At 40.8% G+C, this 15701-nt stretch overlaps 1 protein-coding gene across 1 annotated transcript in view; it reads right to left on the bottom strand.

The window, feature by feature from the left end:
• LOC108243468 (spondin-1-like) overlaps positions 1-15639 on the bottom strand; it is a 102099-nt gene extending 86460 nt beyond the window's left edge. The window contains exons 1-2 of the mRNA XM_017428918.3: positions 15203-15639; positions 13561-13667 (exon numbers count right to left, since the gene is read on the bottom strand). Coding sequence (XP_017284407.1) covers positions 13561-13667; positions 15203-15428 — 333 coding nt within the window. The 5' untranslated portion in view covers positions 15429-15639. The remainder of the gene's footprint in view (positions 1-13560; positions 13668-15202) is intronic.
• Positions 15640-15701: the final 62 nt, after the last annotated feature.

The raw sequence follows: 15701 nt of genomic DNA on the forward strand, positions 1-15701 counted from the left end.
AAAGATGGGAGGAGAAAGTAAAAGAAAGAGCGTTTAGTGTGTGAAGACTGTAAAACAGAGCGTTTGTTTTCTCTGCAGAGTCTGGCATGTCTGTGAAAGTCCACGCTTTGTCTATTTCAGTCTCTCTCAATCTCCTGCTTCTCTGTTCAGACGGTAAACACAGATGCTTCGGAGCGGCTGCGCGAACAAACGCGGAGCCCTGTTCAAACACACACATCACCACACACACAAAGAGCGGCTGACAGACACGGCCATCCCTGGAGGAGTCGGACAAAAAGGGGGATATTAGCAGGCATGTGTGTGTGTTTGTTGGTCACACATTTTAGGGTTAGCAATTAAATGCCAAGCAGTTGCAAAGCAGCGAATACAGTTAAAACCTTCGAGACCCGAGTCCAAATAATAAGGAGCAAAAGGCAGACAGAAAGACAGATTGAAATGTCACGTCAGCACTTGAAGATGAGCTTATTTCAGAGAATAACAAAGTTTTCTTGTCTCAATGAAGACCTCGGAGGCACCGACGTTTCGCCTTGAGCTTTCCATCAATCAAAGCCGTACTATTACAGCAGAACACCTCTGGGATCTTATGGCTATCATCAATATTGCATCATATTACAATTTATGTCTGAGCCACCCAACCCTGGCAGCAGTATAACACTAAAAACAGCTTCTCTGTGAAATTGGCTTTATTTTATTTTATTTTTTGAACAAATTGTATGTATTCTGTAGCTTTTGAGACACTGAAAATGCTTGTTTTGCACCATTCATTGGGCCTACAAATCTACTTTACGTTCACAAATAAATCCGGTGTTTAACTCTTATAATCTTTAATCAACTTTTCTTTTTTGTGCTCCAATGTATGGACATCAGGTAAGTCACAAAGCAGCAAGTTAAGACAAAATACAAGCCGTGCATGATTATTATGTTTTTAAAGGTTGCAGCTCCTGATAATATTCTTTTAAAACAATCTAAAGAAACATTGTGCAGTTTACTCAAACTGAACACGCTGCACGTTTCTCTGCTGATTGGAAAACTCGATCGGCTCTTGACTAATCTGGACGAGAAGCCGGTCTGATGAAGGGTAATTCAGATATCAGGGGTGCTTGGGTATGCAAATACTTTAAAAATATTTACAAAACAAGTTGTCTGTTAATGAAGTGTCGTGAAGCTTCCACTCGATAAATGAGAGAGAAACAGGAGAAAAATGCTTTATTACTGTAAAACAAACAGACGTTAAGATCTGCAGCTTTTTTCTAATATTGTGCATATTATAAAGTCTCTGTAGTATTATTTTGAGTACTTAATGTGCTTTTTGTAAAATACTTTGTTCTAATAGTGCTGCAGACCCACATCGCAGCTCAGAGTTTATTTCCTTTGACATTATTTTAAAAGTTTTAGAGAAAAGAGCTTTTTTTTGCTGTTTGATTGGATCCCTGTGGGGTAATTCAGAAAGGAGGGTTAATAAACTCTGAGTTTACCCATAAACTCTGAGTTAAGGAGTTTCTGTTACTGTAACTCCAGTTAAGGTGGGTGGATTTAACGGTTTTTAAAAAATATTTTAAAAAAAGGCTGCATTTGTCAGCTTGCACGAAATAAAAGCACGACCAAATAAATATGAGTTGTAGTGACTGTAGAGATGTTTCATTCAGTGAATTAATTAAATATATTTCAGGACAAACTGAAACAGATTTTGTCCGAAGTGTTGAGAATGTTTCTGAGATAAATGAGTGAATCGGATTGATACGGATATCGTTCGAGGAATATAAATACCTTGGTGTTCATCTAGACAACAGACTGGACTGGATACTCAACAGTGAAGCCATCAAGAAGGGACAGAGCAGACTGGACTTCTTCAGGAAGCTTAGATCCTTCAAGGTTTCCAGCAAGATGTTGCAGATCTTCTATAAGTCTGTTGTTGAGAGTCGTCTCCTCTGCCATCAGCATCAGAGCCAGGGACCTAAAAAGGCTCAACAACCTGATGAAGAAAGCTGGTTCTGTTCTGGGGATGACTGTGGAACCTCTGGAGATGATGATGCAAAGAAAAGGAAATCATGGACAACCCTGACCATCCTCTTCACGAGACCGTCATCGGAAAACAGAGTCTCTTTAGTCAAAGGCTTCTTCAGATTAGCTGTAAAACGGAGATCTTTCCTGCCCACAGCCATCACCATCTATAAGAACTCTTTGATTTAAATGAGCTACGTCAACATTTCATTTCCCTTTGGGATTAATAAAGTATTTTTGAATTGAATTGAATTAAATAATATCTCGGGATGAAAGCAAAGGGAAAATCCTCTCCTGATGTCAGACATTATGAAGTAATTCTGCTTCGATATCAGCCTGATTGGTTAAAAATAAACAAATCGTGTCGAGCACTTTACAAAACTTCTTTCTAGCCAACCAGGAGTCGAACCTCCGACTCTCTCCTTGGAGGACAGCTGCTCTAACCGCTGATCTACGCTCAGTGCTCGATGCTGGCATCCATTTTCTTTACCTGCTTCTCCTTTCCGGGTCACGGGGAGCCTGTAATTATTAGCAGTCCCTGAGCGAGAGGCGGGGGACACCCTGGACAGGTCCAGGTCCATCACAGGGACACATGGAGACAAACAACCATTCACACCCTCGCTCACACCTAGGGACAAGTTTAGAGTTATAAATGAGCCTAACATTCATGTTTTTGGTCTCTGAGTTGTAAATTCAGAGCTGCAGACCCACATCGCAGCTCAGGTTGTGGTCTTTTACACTATTTTAAAATTTCTCTAAACATTTTTTGACCTCGTGACATTTTTAAAAAAAGGTCAGAGGAAAGGGCTCAGGTAAATACAGCAGGGGCTTTTTTTTAACTATTCGGCTGGTTTTGCATCTCTGCTGTTGTCCTTGTGATTGTTTTTATTGTTTCCACGTCTCGTCAGCCTAAAAGTGTAATCATCAGCTGTCTGTAGGTTGTCTTCCTCCTGTCAGGCTTTTATTAAGCCCTCGTGTTCTGCTCCAGTCTGGATTCAGGTTCTAGTTTCCACTTTTTTTAAATTTTTATGCCTCACATCGTTTCGATTCTTCTTTAGTTGATGTATTTTTTCCATCTCCTGCCTCCTTGTCCTTTATTTGAGGCCAGCCTGTGTTTGCAGCCGTGCTTTCTCAACACCGAAGTGCGGTTGCTCATGTTTGCACGTGTGACTCTTTTTTTAGCCTTTTCTCAGCCCAGCGTGATTAAACTCTGCAGGTTCCTGTGCAGACCGAGCCCGAGTGCTGCACTACAACGCTTTTCGGCTTCAAACCACTAAAACCTAAATGGAGATATTTCTAATGACATCACAGAGGAGTAATTAATTGGTAAATTCTGTTCCTTGACCTATTATTTCAGAAGTGCCGTTTACAGCACGACTCCACACAATACGGCTTAATAAGGCTTTTATGTGGAGAAACCTTCAACCAAATTCTCTTTGTTGTGATGTTATTGTCCATAATTTCACATGGATAATTTGTTAAATGGAGTGAGCAGCATGGTGCAAGCTAAACTCACTGCTAAAAAGACCATGCCATGTAAGATAATTGAACTTCCATTTCATCCTCCTCCGTTTTTTTCTGGGTAAGTGAAAGAAGGATGCTAAAATGGTGTTTCATATTGGTTAGCTGGGTGTCAGACTGAGTGGCACAGAGGCGGTACTTTTCTCAGCTGCAGACGTGCACGGTCCATTTACCTGTAGTGGTGCCTTCAGCGTGGCTGTGCCTGTATTCAAGCAGAAAAAAATATTCCTTTGGAGTTGCAAGCCAGTCTGAGATCAATCCTCGCTGCAGCATTCATGACTCCTACTGTCTACTTTGGTGTCAACATGGAGGAAGACGGACCTGTTGGGATATTAGGATCCTGCTCGTTGTTTCTTACATCTGATCAGTGATGACGGCTCTAATGGCAAATCTGAAAATGGGAAATAAAACGTCTCGCAACCGTAATAAACATCAGACGAACTGCAGTAAAGGTTGGCACAATGACCATTTATTTACTGCACAGAACAAATGATTGCGCCGCTGACAATCTCTTCTGCTCACATGATTTGTGAAGTATTTATTATTCGGCCACAAAAGAATGTTAGAGAATCATAAACTGCAGCGACATGAAAATAACTCATTGTCTTGTCAGATAATCATCATAATTATGCAAACCTCAAGCGTTTGAAGCAACCAGACACGACAAACAAAAGCTGCATCTACAGATTTCTAGCATTATATATTCCATAAAGTTTTTGTGTTGCAAAACTTTGCTAATCAAAAAGCAGGGAGAGGGTAACTTGTGAAAACATATCTATATGGATTCATGTCAGTTCAAACTTTAACTATTTAAACTTCACTTGGCTTTAGGATTGCCACTATTTCCCCAAGAGCTTCTGACTTAGTTTAAATTGATTGCGTTTGTTTTTATTACCCGCACCGAACTCCAAACCCCGAACAAAAGATAATATCTCGTCTTTGCTCATCGCTTCCTCTTTTCAAACAAACCTCCATTTGTCTCCCTGAGCAGTAGCGCTGCGCTGGCCTGGACAAATATGACCCATGTCTCCCGGTGACACGCGGAGGGCTGGGAAAAACACACACATGTGTGTCCATTCAGAGGCTTTATAAGCACAAAGACACACACTTCCAGACAATGACTGCAGACTCAGACTTCCTCAGAGGGCTGAAAACGCCTCTCAGTCTCTCAGTGGCAGCAACGAATCAAAATGTAGCTTGAAAAAATGACAGAGTTGTTAACGTTAGATGTAGCATCGAGAGACGACACGCTCACAGTACGTGTTGGAGATCAGTCTCAGCTACTACCACATCCAATTCAAGCTCAACATCTGTTAAACTGACTGATTTATAGACATTTTCGTTTGGACTGTAAGCTTTGCCAGCCATCTTGAATTGGACCGACTCTAAGAGTTAATGAGTTGTAGATGTAGATTCAGTGATTAATTTATGAGAGTTTTATTAAAATATAACCAGTGGATAATGAGATATTGAGCAAACAGACAAACAGGGTTGATGCCAAGGTCGGTTAGCTGTGGGAGCCATCTTGAATCGAGCTATTCGCCGATTAAAAAGCAGCGTTTTTGTTTGGTTTTTTTGAGAAAAGAACGGCCAGATTTTGGGACGGCAGCCAAAAGGAGCTCAGGGTGAACAGAGAGCGGCGTTCATTTGTGACGACGCAGAACCAGACTCACAGACGACTTCTGAAGAATGGATCTGAACGGGATGGAGTATGCTTCCATAAAGCTCTCCTGTAAAGTTGATGGATCGAGGCCATTTAGATGAGAAGCACAGCTGGCCGTCAGGCAGCATCTTCTATCATCAACGCACTAATGCAACAAGACTGAAGGGGTGGCATATTTAATAAACAAAGTCATTCTGAAACTAATTCCAGCTACTCATTGTTCTACAGAGAGGACAGAGTGCTTAAAGGGATATTCTGTTGTTTTTTGAAGCGATCTTCAGTCTGATAGTTAGGAATAGTTGGTGTTCCTCCAGGTTAGACAAGCAAAAACCCATTTAATATCCTTTTTCAGGCTTAGAAAACAAGTCTTTCTTGAAAGAAAAACAAATAAACAACGCTACATTAGCTGACATTTAATATCTTATTTATTTTGCATGAAAGTTTGTTTAGTTTGTTGCCGTTTTCTCAATTTTTGTTCATTTTTTAAGGTTTTTTTTTTTTAGTTAAAAGCCAGCAGAAGCACCTTGCTGTGTTTCTGGACTGTATTGGTTATATTTGTTATTAGATTATTATTGTTATTATTATATCTGATGGTCGTGGGGCACATTTATCTACAAAATAACGTGCAATATTTACTCCTCCTGTGGCACAATAAGAGTCTCAAACACTAAATATTGACTTCTAAATGTTGTCCAGATTTTTGGTGCAGAGCAAAAGTTAAAACTATTTTCATAAACTTCAGATGTTTGGAGTGTATTTTTTTTTTACGTTTGAGACTCTTATTGTGAAGGAGTGAAACAAGTAAGAAACTGCACCTTGGACAGTACTGCAAACTAAAATATTGTTGGGGTTTTTTCTCAACTTTGCAACATTTTCTGTAAATAATATCAACACTTTAATGTCGAAATTAGGAAAAATCAGCCACCCGGAGTTGAGTAAATGTGACTAAACGTGCTAATCACCAACGACATCATGGACACTGTGCTCCAAACACACAAACATCACTTTAAAAGGAAGAAACTACCCCTTTAAATGGGTTTATTGTCCTCACAGCCCCTGTCTCAGAACTTCTTAAAAGAAAACACTTTTTTTTTCACAGTGTTTTAAAAGGAGCTCATTTCCAGATGCTTAAATTTTTTTGTTTCTTGTGGGTAAATTCCATCTGTGAATTAAAGAACATAAAGAGCCTGGTGGGCTGAACAAATCGCATCAAACAGATTGCAAAGCCAGACTGTCAGCTTTCATTCAGTTCAGGCTCAGTTCGCGCTGTTCCAGTTTCTGCTCACTGCGTCGCTTCAGCCTCTGCAGGGACTGAAACCGACACTGGGAGGTGTTTGTTGTGCATCTCACTGAGCTCAGATCCAAAAACAGGCTCCGGTGACCTTCACAGGGAACAAAGGTTCCTTCAGGAGAACTTAAACCTATCCAAGGTCCTCATGTTTATTCGAGCCGCAGCTCGGCTGGAGGTTTTCGTCTTTGTTTTAATTTGTTTCTGTGAGAGCCGAGAAAAAAAACAAAAATCAGATTTTCAAACTTCATTCTGCCTGAGGCGCCAACGCAAAACCACAATCGTGTTTTAAAACTTTAGGAAACAATTTTTCACATGAACGCACAAATCATTCAAAGCGTTTTTCACTCGTGTTTTAACTCAATCCTGGTTTTTCCTCACATGTGCTGTTAGGTTAACACTTACAACCAAAACTGAGGATTTAATCAAGTTTAGTGAATCAAAATTGTAAAATTCTTCGACTTGGTGCTGAGAGTCGGACCACGGCTTCACACCAACATGGTCAAAAACGTCTGATTTGAACTGACTAATAAATAAAGTGCTAAAAAATCTAATTCACCAGACTCATTTTGGCTCATATTGGCTCATTTTGGCTCATATTGGCTCATATTGGCTCATATTGGCTCATTTAGGCTCATATTGGCTCATTTTGACTCATTTAGGCTCATATTGGCTCATATTGGCTCATATTGGCTCATTTAGGCTCATATTGGCTCATTTTGACTCATTTAGGCTCATATTGGCTCATATTGGCTCATATTGGCTCATATTGGCTCATTTAGGCTCATTTAGGCTCATATTGGCTCATTTAGGCTCATATTGGCTCATTTTGACTCATTTAGGCTCATATTGGCTCATTTTGGCTCATTTAGGCTCATATTGGTTCATATTGGCTCATATTGGCTCATTTAGGCTCATATTGGCTCATATTGGCTAATATTGGCTCATTTTGGCTCACATTGGCTCACATTGGCTCACTTTGGCTCATTTTGACTCATACTGGCTCATATTGGCTCATTTTGGCTCATATTGGCTCATATTGGCTCATTTTGGCTCATATTGGCTCATATTGGCTCATTTAGGCTAATATTGGCTCATTTAGGCTCATATTGGCTCATATTGGCTCATTTTGGCTCATTTAGGCTCATATTGGCTCATACTGGCTAATATTGGCTCATATTGGCTCATTTTGGCTCATTTTGGCTCATATTGGCTCATATTGCCTAATATTGGCTCATATTGGCTCATTTAGGCTCATATTGGCTCATATTGGCTCATTTAGGCTCATATTGGCTCATTTTGGCTCATTTAGGCTCATTTAGGCTCATATTGGCTCATATTGGCTCATATTGGCTCATATTGGCTCATTTAGGCTCATTTAGGCTCATTTTGGATTATTTAAATAAATTTAACTAAATAAAAATGTAATATTTTAAGACATTGCTGAACAGGTTATACTGTGTTGTATTTGTCCACTTTCTGTATAGTTGTGTATCACTTTATATTATTTTATATCTGTAGCTGAAAAGATAAATACAATTTTAATATAATGCCTAGAAACGCATGTTGCAAATGACTCTCAGCTACTACCACACCAGATTTTAGCTCAATAAATGTGAAATTGGCTTTGAATTTGAATTTTTCTGTTTCCTAATGACAATTAGCTATGGGGGCCATCCTAAAATGGGTTGACTCCAAAGGATAATCATTCGTAAATAAATGCTCATTGATTACTTTCTGCAAGTTTTATTAAAACTCGTCTGGTGGTTTATGAGATATTTTGCTAACAGACACAAAATACTGCCTTAATTTAGCCTTTTAGTGGCGAGCATTACAAACTAATATATTCCCCATCTCGTTAGCAGCCCATTTAGATCAGAAATAACTTATTCTTCTATCTCATTTTCAGACCTGGAACATTTTTTGACCTTTTTTACTTCATATATTTTAAGATGCAGCAAAGTTTTTTTAAACGAACAAAATGAAAAAAGCAAATATTTGATATATTTTATCTGAATTGAAAGAAAGATGACAAATAAAGATTTGAGGACAGCGGGTTTGGAGGCTGTTTCTAATGACTGCTTACGTTTTACAGATCATTTATAAAAATGCAAATTAGGGCTGAAAGGGTCAAAGAATTCCTCTTAAAGTTTCCCGTCCGTGATCCTCTAATGAGAACACACGGCTGCAACAAGGGTTACATGGTAGCATTTTTCCCCCTTTAAATAATTAAGCTTTAGTCACCACCACGGTCCGCCAATGAAGCTAATTAAATTCTTTATTTCTAAAGAATAACATGGATGTAGGCCTCGCTCTGTCACCATATTACCTGAATAATATAAAATCCAATCAGCTGAAGGCTGAAGGAAAACCTGCCGATTCCATGAAGGCTGTAAGGTTTTTTTTGTCACGGTTTGGAGGGTTGTATATCTTTATGTAACCTGTTCAGCCAGGCATTTTCAGGTTTGTTTTCCTGCTCGTAGCGACTCTCTCTTGCTTTGTCGCTCACCTGTTAAGGAGGCGTAATCACCCCATCTGCAGCCATTTACTAATCACCCCTCCCAGTGCTCAGCAACAGATCCTGGTGTGCAACTTCTCTGGTTAGTCCTGTTTATCACGCTGGTCTTTTTTGGTTGAATTTATTAAAACATATTTGGATTTCAACCTGCCACTGGTGACGGGGAAACTGAAGCTTCATGAACGACACCCTGCTTCGAACCTCACACAGTCAGAGGAGAGGCATCTGCTGGCTTAGAGTCAGAACTGCATCTGAGTGGAAAGAGACAATTTTAGAGTCATCAATTAACCTAACATGCATGTTTTTGGTCTGTGGGAGGAAACCAGAGTACCCGGAGTAAACCCACGTGTGCACAGGGAGAACATGGAAGCTCCCGGAAAGCGATCCTGCAACCTTCTTGCTGGGAAGCAACAGCTCTAACCACTACACAACTGTGCCACCCAGCTTTGAACTCGTATTTATTAAATATTATGCATAGATATATGAAACCTTGTGAAATGGGGACAGTGCGAAGGATGTGACGTGGCGACGCCTCATGATTTCGGCCGTGATGACTGTCACCTGCAGCCTGAACCTTTGGGTCTTCAAACGACCGACAGCATTTGTTAGTTTTAGGCTGAAACCACCTTAAAGAGGTGACGGCTCAGGTGGACGTTCATTCTCTTTGTTGCACTCGACTGCAACGTTTCATTCTGAGAACTACAGCGATCGCCACGTTTGTTAGCGGCTAACGTTAGCATTTAGCACACCACCTAGTTTAAATGAAGAATCCATGCTCACCTCCACCTTTAGTTTTAGATTAAGACTCGGTTTTGTGGGTTTTTTTCAACAGTTCTTGCACACTATCAGTGCTCAAAGTATGTTATGAACAACTGTCAGATCTAGCCATGTTTGTGCAAGCTGAGGTGGCCATCTTGAATTTGGTTGCAGACGCTCATCAGCTGATTGTTTTCTGCAGGTTTCAACACAATCTTAGTTTCTAAACTCTAAAGGCTGAGTTTGCAAAGGTTATTAGAAATCCTTGGCACTCCTGCAGAAATGATAGCATGGCTAAATGTGTGTGCATTCATTTTAATGACCAGTCTGCAGAATAAAAAGCTTTTTACAAGGAATATTTTAAAGAATGAGTGTTTTGAAGAACCGGACCACTTTAACGCCTGCTTTTTTATTTCACAGCTTTTGAAGTGGTCTGCTAGATTAGTTTTTCTTTTTGTCTAAAATAATTAAGGCAATTGAAGTGGATTCTTGGAACCTCTGTGTTACTGAGAAATATGACGCGTTTTAACCAGTTTTTTTTTTTTTTAAATCCCCACTGGAGTGAAGGCCACAGCTTTAACACAACCAAACTGTAAACATGACTCACAGAACAGCTGCTTGCCTCTGAATCAGGATATTGATTATTAAAATTTTCAAAAGGCTTCCATTTTTCGTTGCAGCAACTAAAAGAACAGCATGTTTCTTTGAAGAAAAATTCTGTTACACCAGAAGCAAGACTGTACGTCTCATCTAGGAGAATTCAACTGAAGCCTTCAAATTTCCAAAACCGGTGACTGGAGGGCATGCCTGCTCCGAGTTACACCCACTCACAGTTTGTAGAGAGATAAATCCACCCTTTTGTGCAGAAAATATAAGAGTCAGAACTGATCATCCAGTTGTTTGTCTTAGAAAACTCCACAAACTTAATTATCCTGTGGTGCAGCTTTAGGCTGCAAAATGTCTTTCAGTCTAAAATGAAAACATCGTTTAAATTAAAGGCTTAGCATTCGTTAAAGGAATGCATATCACCCACCGCTACCGTGGACTTCAGTTAACGCCAAAGTTTTAAGCAAGGATCTCAATCGCCAAATTTCAGCCCAATATCAGTCAAAGTGATTGAGTTGCAGCCATTTTTATGTCTTTTAGGGCGAGACGGCTGTGGCAGCCATCTATAATTGTTAATCAGTTGTAGATGTAATGATTACTTTTTGCAAGTTCATGCAATATCTTGCTCCAACAAAGACAGAAGCAGAAATAAGATCCTCCAGCTTCACTTCATGACGGCAGTTGGTAAAAACAAATGTTGTATATTTGTTGTAGCCAGCTGGAACGACGGGAAAATCTTTGAAATACACCGAAATCTCAATCCACGCTCACCATCTCTACAATATTTGCTTTTACGGCTACATTTTTAACATCTCGGCTCCAAACGCAGACAGATTTTATTCGCCTACTCAACTCTCTGTTTATTTTCCTGCAGGACTGTAAAAAAACCCGTCTCTGTATCGCTTTTCTCACGGTCAAAAACAGCTCAGGATGTACTGTAGATTCTAAATGTTTGTGTAAGAGTTTGACATCCCGTTCAGGTCACACAGATGTTCCAAACTAAATCTGTTTCTGATAAAAAAAAAAAAAAGTGACCTCACGCTCACCAGCCTGGTTTTATTGCTGTTTCATTTTAACAAGAAAAAACTAAAGTTAATAATAAAGAAAAACTTCCATTAAAAGGTTTCCGTGCTCACTGGAGATGGATTTTTTTTGTTTGAAGAAGACTTCATGCAAATCTAAGTGGAGAAAGAAGGTTTTTGACCTGGGATGACGTCGCTCAGCAGCTGTTTCCAATCTGAGCCGGCTCAAAGAAAACACCATCGTCTTCCTCGTTATTATCCTAAGATACTCCCAGAGTCGAAGACCTCGCTCGTCTTTTTTTTTTCTTTTGTGGATTTAAACCCCAGTAGCTTTTTGGTTTCCTTCCTTTTTTTGGATAACTGCTTTTTCACTGACTCAAATCTATAAAAACTTCATTTTATCGCCGACACTTTGCTGCCTAATCTGTTTGTTTCCAACCAGTTAATAAAAAGGGTCTGACAAGCATTTATTTATTCGTTTTTCAGATGATTGCTTCTGATTTGCTTCGATGGTTGACAGAAACCTGATTACTGTTCGGCGTGGGAAAACAAGCAAACCTAAACGATTTTAAAAAACGAGCTTTTATGTTCCAGGGTCAGGCTGTAAAATCTGCTCCCTCCCGTCTTCAGACAAGCAGCTTCTTGCTCCGTTTGCTGGAGGTCTGGTTAGAATCAGCGTGTGGAAACACAGATGTGTGGTCCTGTTTACACTGAGAGGAAGGTAATTGGGAAAGTCTGGTTCTCTCCTCAGGAGCTCTCTGCTGCTCAGCGGGAGCCGTGTTACTACCGAAACAAACATTTCTTTTTCTAACTCTGTTTATCTCTTTTCTCACCTCCTTTTCTAAAATTCCTCCTGTCACCTTTCTCTGTTCCGTTCTCTACGTGAGGGTAAGACGACATCCCTGCTTCGCCCCGGAAGGGCAGCACCAACGACAGATCAAGATTCTCTTTTCTTCTCCGCCACAACAGAGAACTCAGCTACCTGCATCTGTCAGCGACACCTCCTTAAACCTCCACATCAGAGCAGCCAAGTCGACTTCAATCCACATTCAACCATCCAAACGAGGCTCTAATTTACAACCCAATTTTTGAAGAAGTTGGGATGTTGTGTAAAATATAAAAGAAAAGTTGAACACAATGATTTGCAAAGCTCATAAAGCCATATTTTATTCTCAATAAAACATAGTAAACAAATCAAATGTTGAAACTTTGGGGAGGTGGAGGTAAAGTAATTTTGTATTTTATGGCAGCAACACGTAAGAGTTTTTTAGAGGCTGAATCTGTCAGAAGTTAAGATGGGCATTCAGTAGTAATTGAACAATTTCAGAAAAATGTTTCTCAGTAAAAGAAGAAAATAGGAAGACTTTGAATATCCATCAGGGCCACTGCATTAGAACCAGGTTCTGGTTCTGCTCAGGAACACTGTCTGTAAACACAGTTCACCATGCCGTCCACAAATGCTGCTTAAAGCTCTATCAGGCAAAGAAGAAGCCAGATGTGAACAGATGTGTCTCCTCAGACGGGTCCAAACCATCCCCCATACCATCTCTCTGATGGTATGGGGGTGCATTAGTGCTTCTGGAAAGGCTCCATCAATGCAGGTTTTAAAACATCTGCTCCCATCAGACGACGTGTTTTTCAGGGAAGGCCTTCACATTTCAGCAGGACTACGTTAAACCACAGACTGGATCCATTACAGCTGCTGGACTTCAGAGAAGAGGAGTCCAGATGTTGAACTGACCTGCCTGCAGTTCAGAACTCTCTGAAATTGAAAACATTCGACTCATCGTGAAATGAAAAACCCAGCAAAGAGGAGCCAGGACTGATGAACAGCTAGAATCCTCCATCAGAGCAGAATGGGACAATATTCCCTCTAAAACCTCCAGCAGACCTGAGGAGAGCAGGTCCAGATGTTTACAGACTGATGGGAGAAGAAGAGGAGATGCTGCACAGAGGGAAACATCTGGAGCTGAAACAAGGTTTTTTAATGTGTTGCCGCCATAAAATTCAAAATGACCCTATTTAAAATAAAAAAAGTTTAAGCATTTAATATGTTTACTGTGTTCCATTGTTTTTATTTACATTTTACACAATGTAATGTCCCAACTCCATCGGAAATGGGGTTGTACAAGTTTTGCACATTCCTCGTGCAGAGACTCTCCTCCCCGTCCCGGCCCAGGCCTACCTGGAACTGGCCGGCGTAGTCCTCGTCCGTGGTGCCTTCCCTGCCCTCCTTCAGCGCGATGAGGGTGAAGCCTCGGAAATACGCCGGGCTGGCCGCCAGGAGGGTCACTGGTTAATAAAAAAACAAAAGGTGAGAGTGTGATCCACAAAGAAACTGAGCTTTTTATTAATTTTTTAAATACAGTTTTACTTCAGGGTCTCGCTGATGAATATGTAAAAACATTCAGCAGCCTTCCTGTGAATCAGCTCACACTGAAGTTTAAAAGGAGGACTAACTCCAAAACCTAATGGCTGGGTCAAATATAATTCAGATTATCCATTCGACCAAAGTTTGAATTTTTATACCATGTCAAGAAATTTGCTTCTCTCTCTCTGAGGAGGATGTCAGTATTTATATCTTCATTCATTTTACCTATTTCAGCTTAGTTTTTGTGAATGCTTAAAGATATTTAATGTGTCCTTTAGTGAAAAACTGTTACAGCCAGAAATGCTGCATGATGTGGTTTAAAGGAAATGTTTCAGTGAAGGTTTTTATCCTTTAGAACTAAACTTTATACAGATGTTGATACATTTCTTGGTACCTTTACAGCTTCATTGAAAAAAAAAATGCTTCATGTTTCGTGGAAAGTGATTCAGTAAAGAGCAGTTGCCTAACACATGTCTGCCTGCTGTTAGTTTGTCAGAGAGCAAACCAAACAGATGTGAAAAGAAACGAGTTCTTCATTTTACAAAGATATGCCAAAACAGTTCGGACCAATTTATTGGTGCCCGTAAAGAAATGATTAATCTTTGTATTTCAAACTGAGTGTTTGACCTTAATTAGCATCTCAGGAGGCTTCAAGCTTTCCACCAGTCATTCAATCTGTTTAAAAAGAACAAACAGTAGTTTGGTTTGGTTGTTTTCACCAAACTGAACACGGAGCAGAGAAAACTGAGGAGCTCAGAGAGAAGATTCTAGATCTCCATGTTAAAGCTAAAGGACCGTCTCCAAACAGCTCCATGATCCTCTGATCACAGCTAACAAGATTATTAAAAAGCAGAAGCTTCATGGGACTGTAGCCGACCTCCCTGGATGTGGACGCAAGAGGAAATGCGACCCCAGGCTGAGCAGACAGCGGGGATGGTAGAAAATGAGCAGAGGAAACCATTCAAGCTGAACTCCAAGCTCAAGGTACGTTACTTTCTGATCACACCATCCATAAGATTCTGAACCGTAATGAAAAGCCAGGAGGTTCCACCGAAACCAAACTGGAATTCACCGTTGACCGGAACCAGAGTTTCTGGGACTGATGAGACAGAACCTTTTGGCTGCAGTCACATCAGTTGTGATTTTACGATTACTGTGGAAGGGGAACAGTAAATCTCTTTGTGTCTGTACATAAAAACTCATTAAAACTGTTTCTTTTTAAAGTGGAAAACTTGTCTGAACTAATCCAGAATCACTATAAAAAAGAGAACGCCACAGCTGGTTCTCATTGTGGCCAAAACACTGCTGATGGAGAGAACATTGAGCATGTTTCTAAGTACAACAAAAAGTTGAAGAACGTTTCCAAATATGATAAGTAGTCCTTTGATAAACGAGGTGCACATTTACGCACTAACTGCGTAATTTACGCACGAACTCAAAGGAAAAAAAAGTCTACCTCGGTAGGTGTTGCCGGGCAGGTAGGTTTCCGGGTCTCCCTCCATTCTCAGCCTGAACTCATGGTGCCCTTCCCTCCGGGTCCCCTGGGTCTGAGCCCGGAGGATCCGCCCGCAGTACCCGTCCGACCTGCCGCCGGAGGGCTCCTCCACAAAGGCGACGGCGTTGCACAAGAAACTCGAGACGAAATAGTACTGCAGCAGCAGCAGATGCAAATGCATTCCCATGTCGGAGCTGCAGCCCGGAGATGACAGAGCAGAGAGGCTGTTCAGATCAGAAATTAAAACCCAGCAGTGGGAGAACAGCGGACAGAAAGGAGCAGATCTTCCTCCCTCCTCCTCCTCCGGGAACTCCCACTAAACTACAGCGGCGTCACAACTGGAGGCGCGCAGAAGGAGACGAGTCCATCCTGGAGCGGAGAGAGCGTGTCTGGAGCGCAGCTGAAGGCGGGGGGGAGAGTGGAGAGAGGAGATGCTGCAGCTGGTCCAGGATCAGTCCGA

Source organism: Kryptolebias marmoratus, linkage group LG11 (genome assembly GCF_001649575.2).
Source record: "Kryptolebias marmoratus isolate JLee-2015 linkage group LG11, ASM164957v2, whole genome shotgun sequence".
Lineage (NCBI taxonomy): Eukaryota > Metazoa > Chordata > Actinopteri > Cyprinodontiformes > Rivulidae > Kryptolebias > Kryptolebias marmoratus.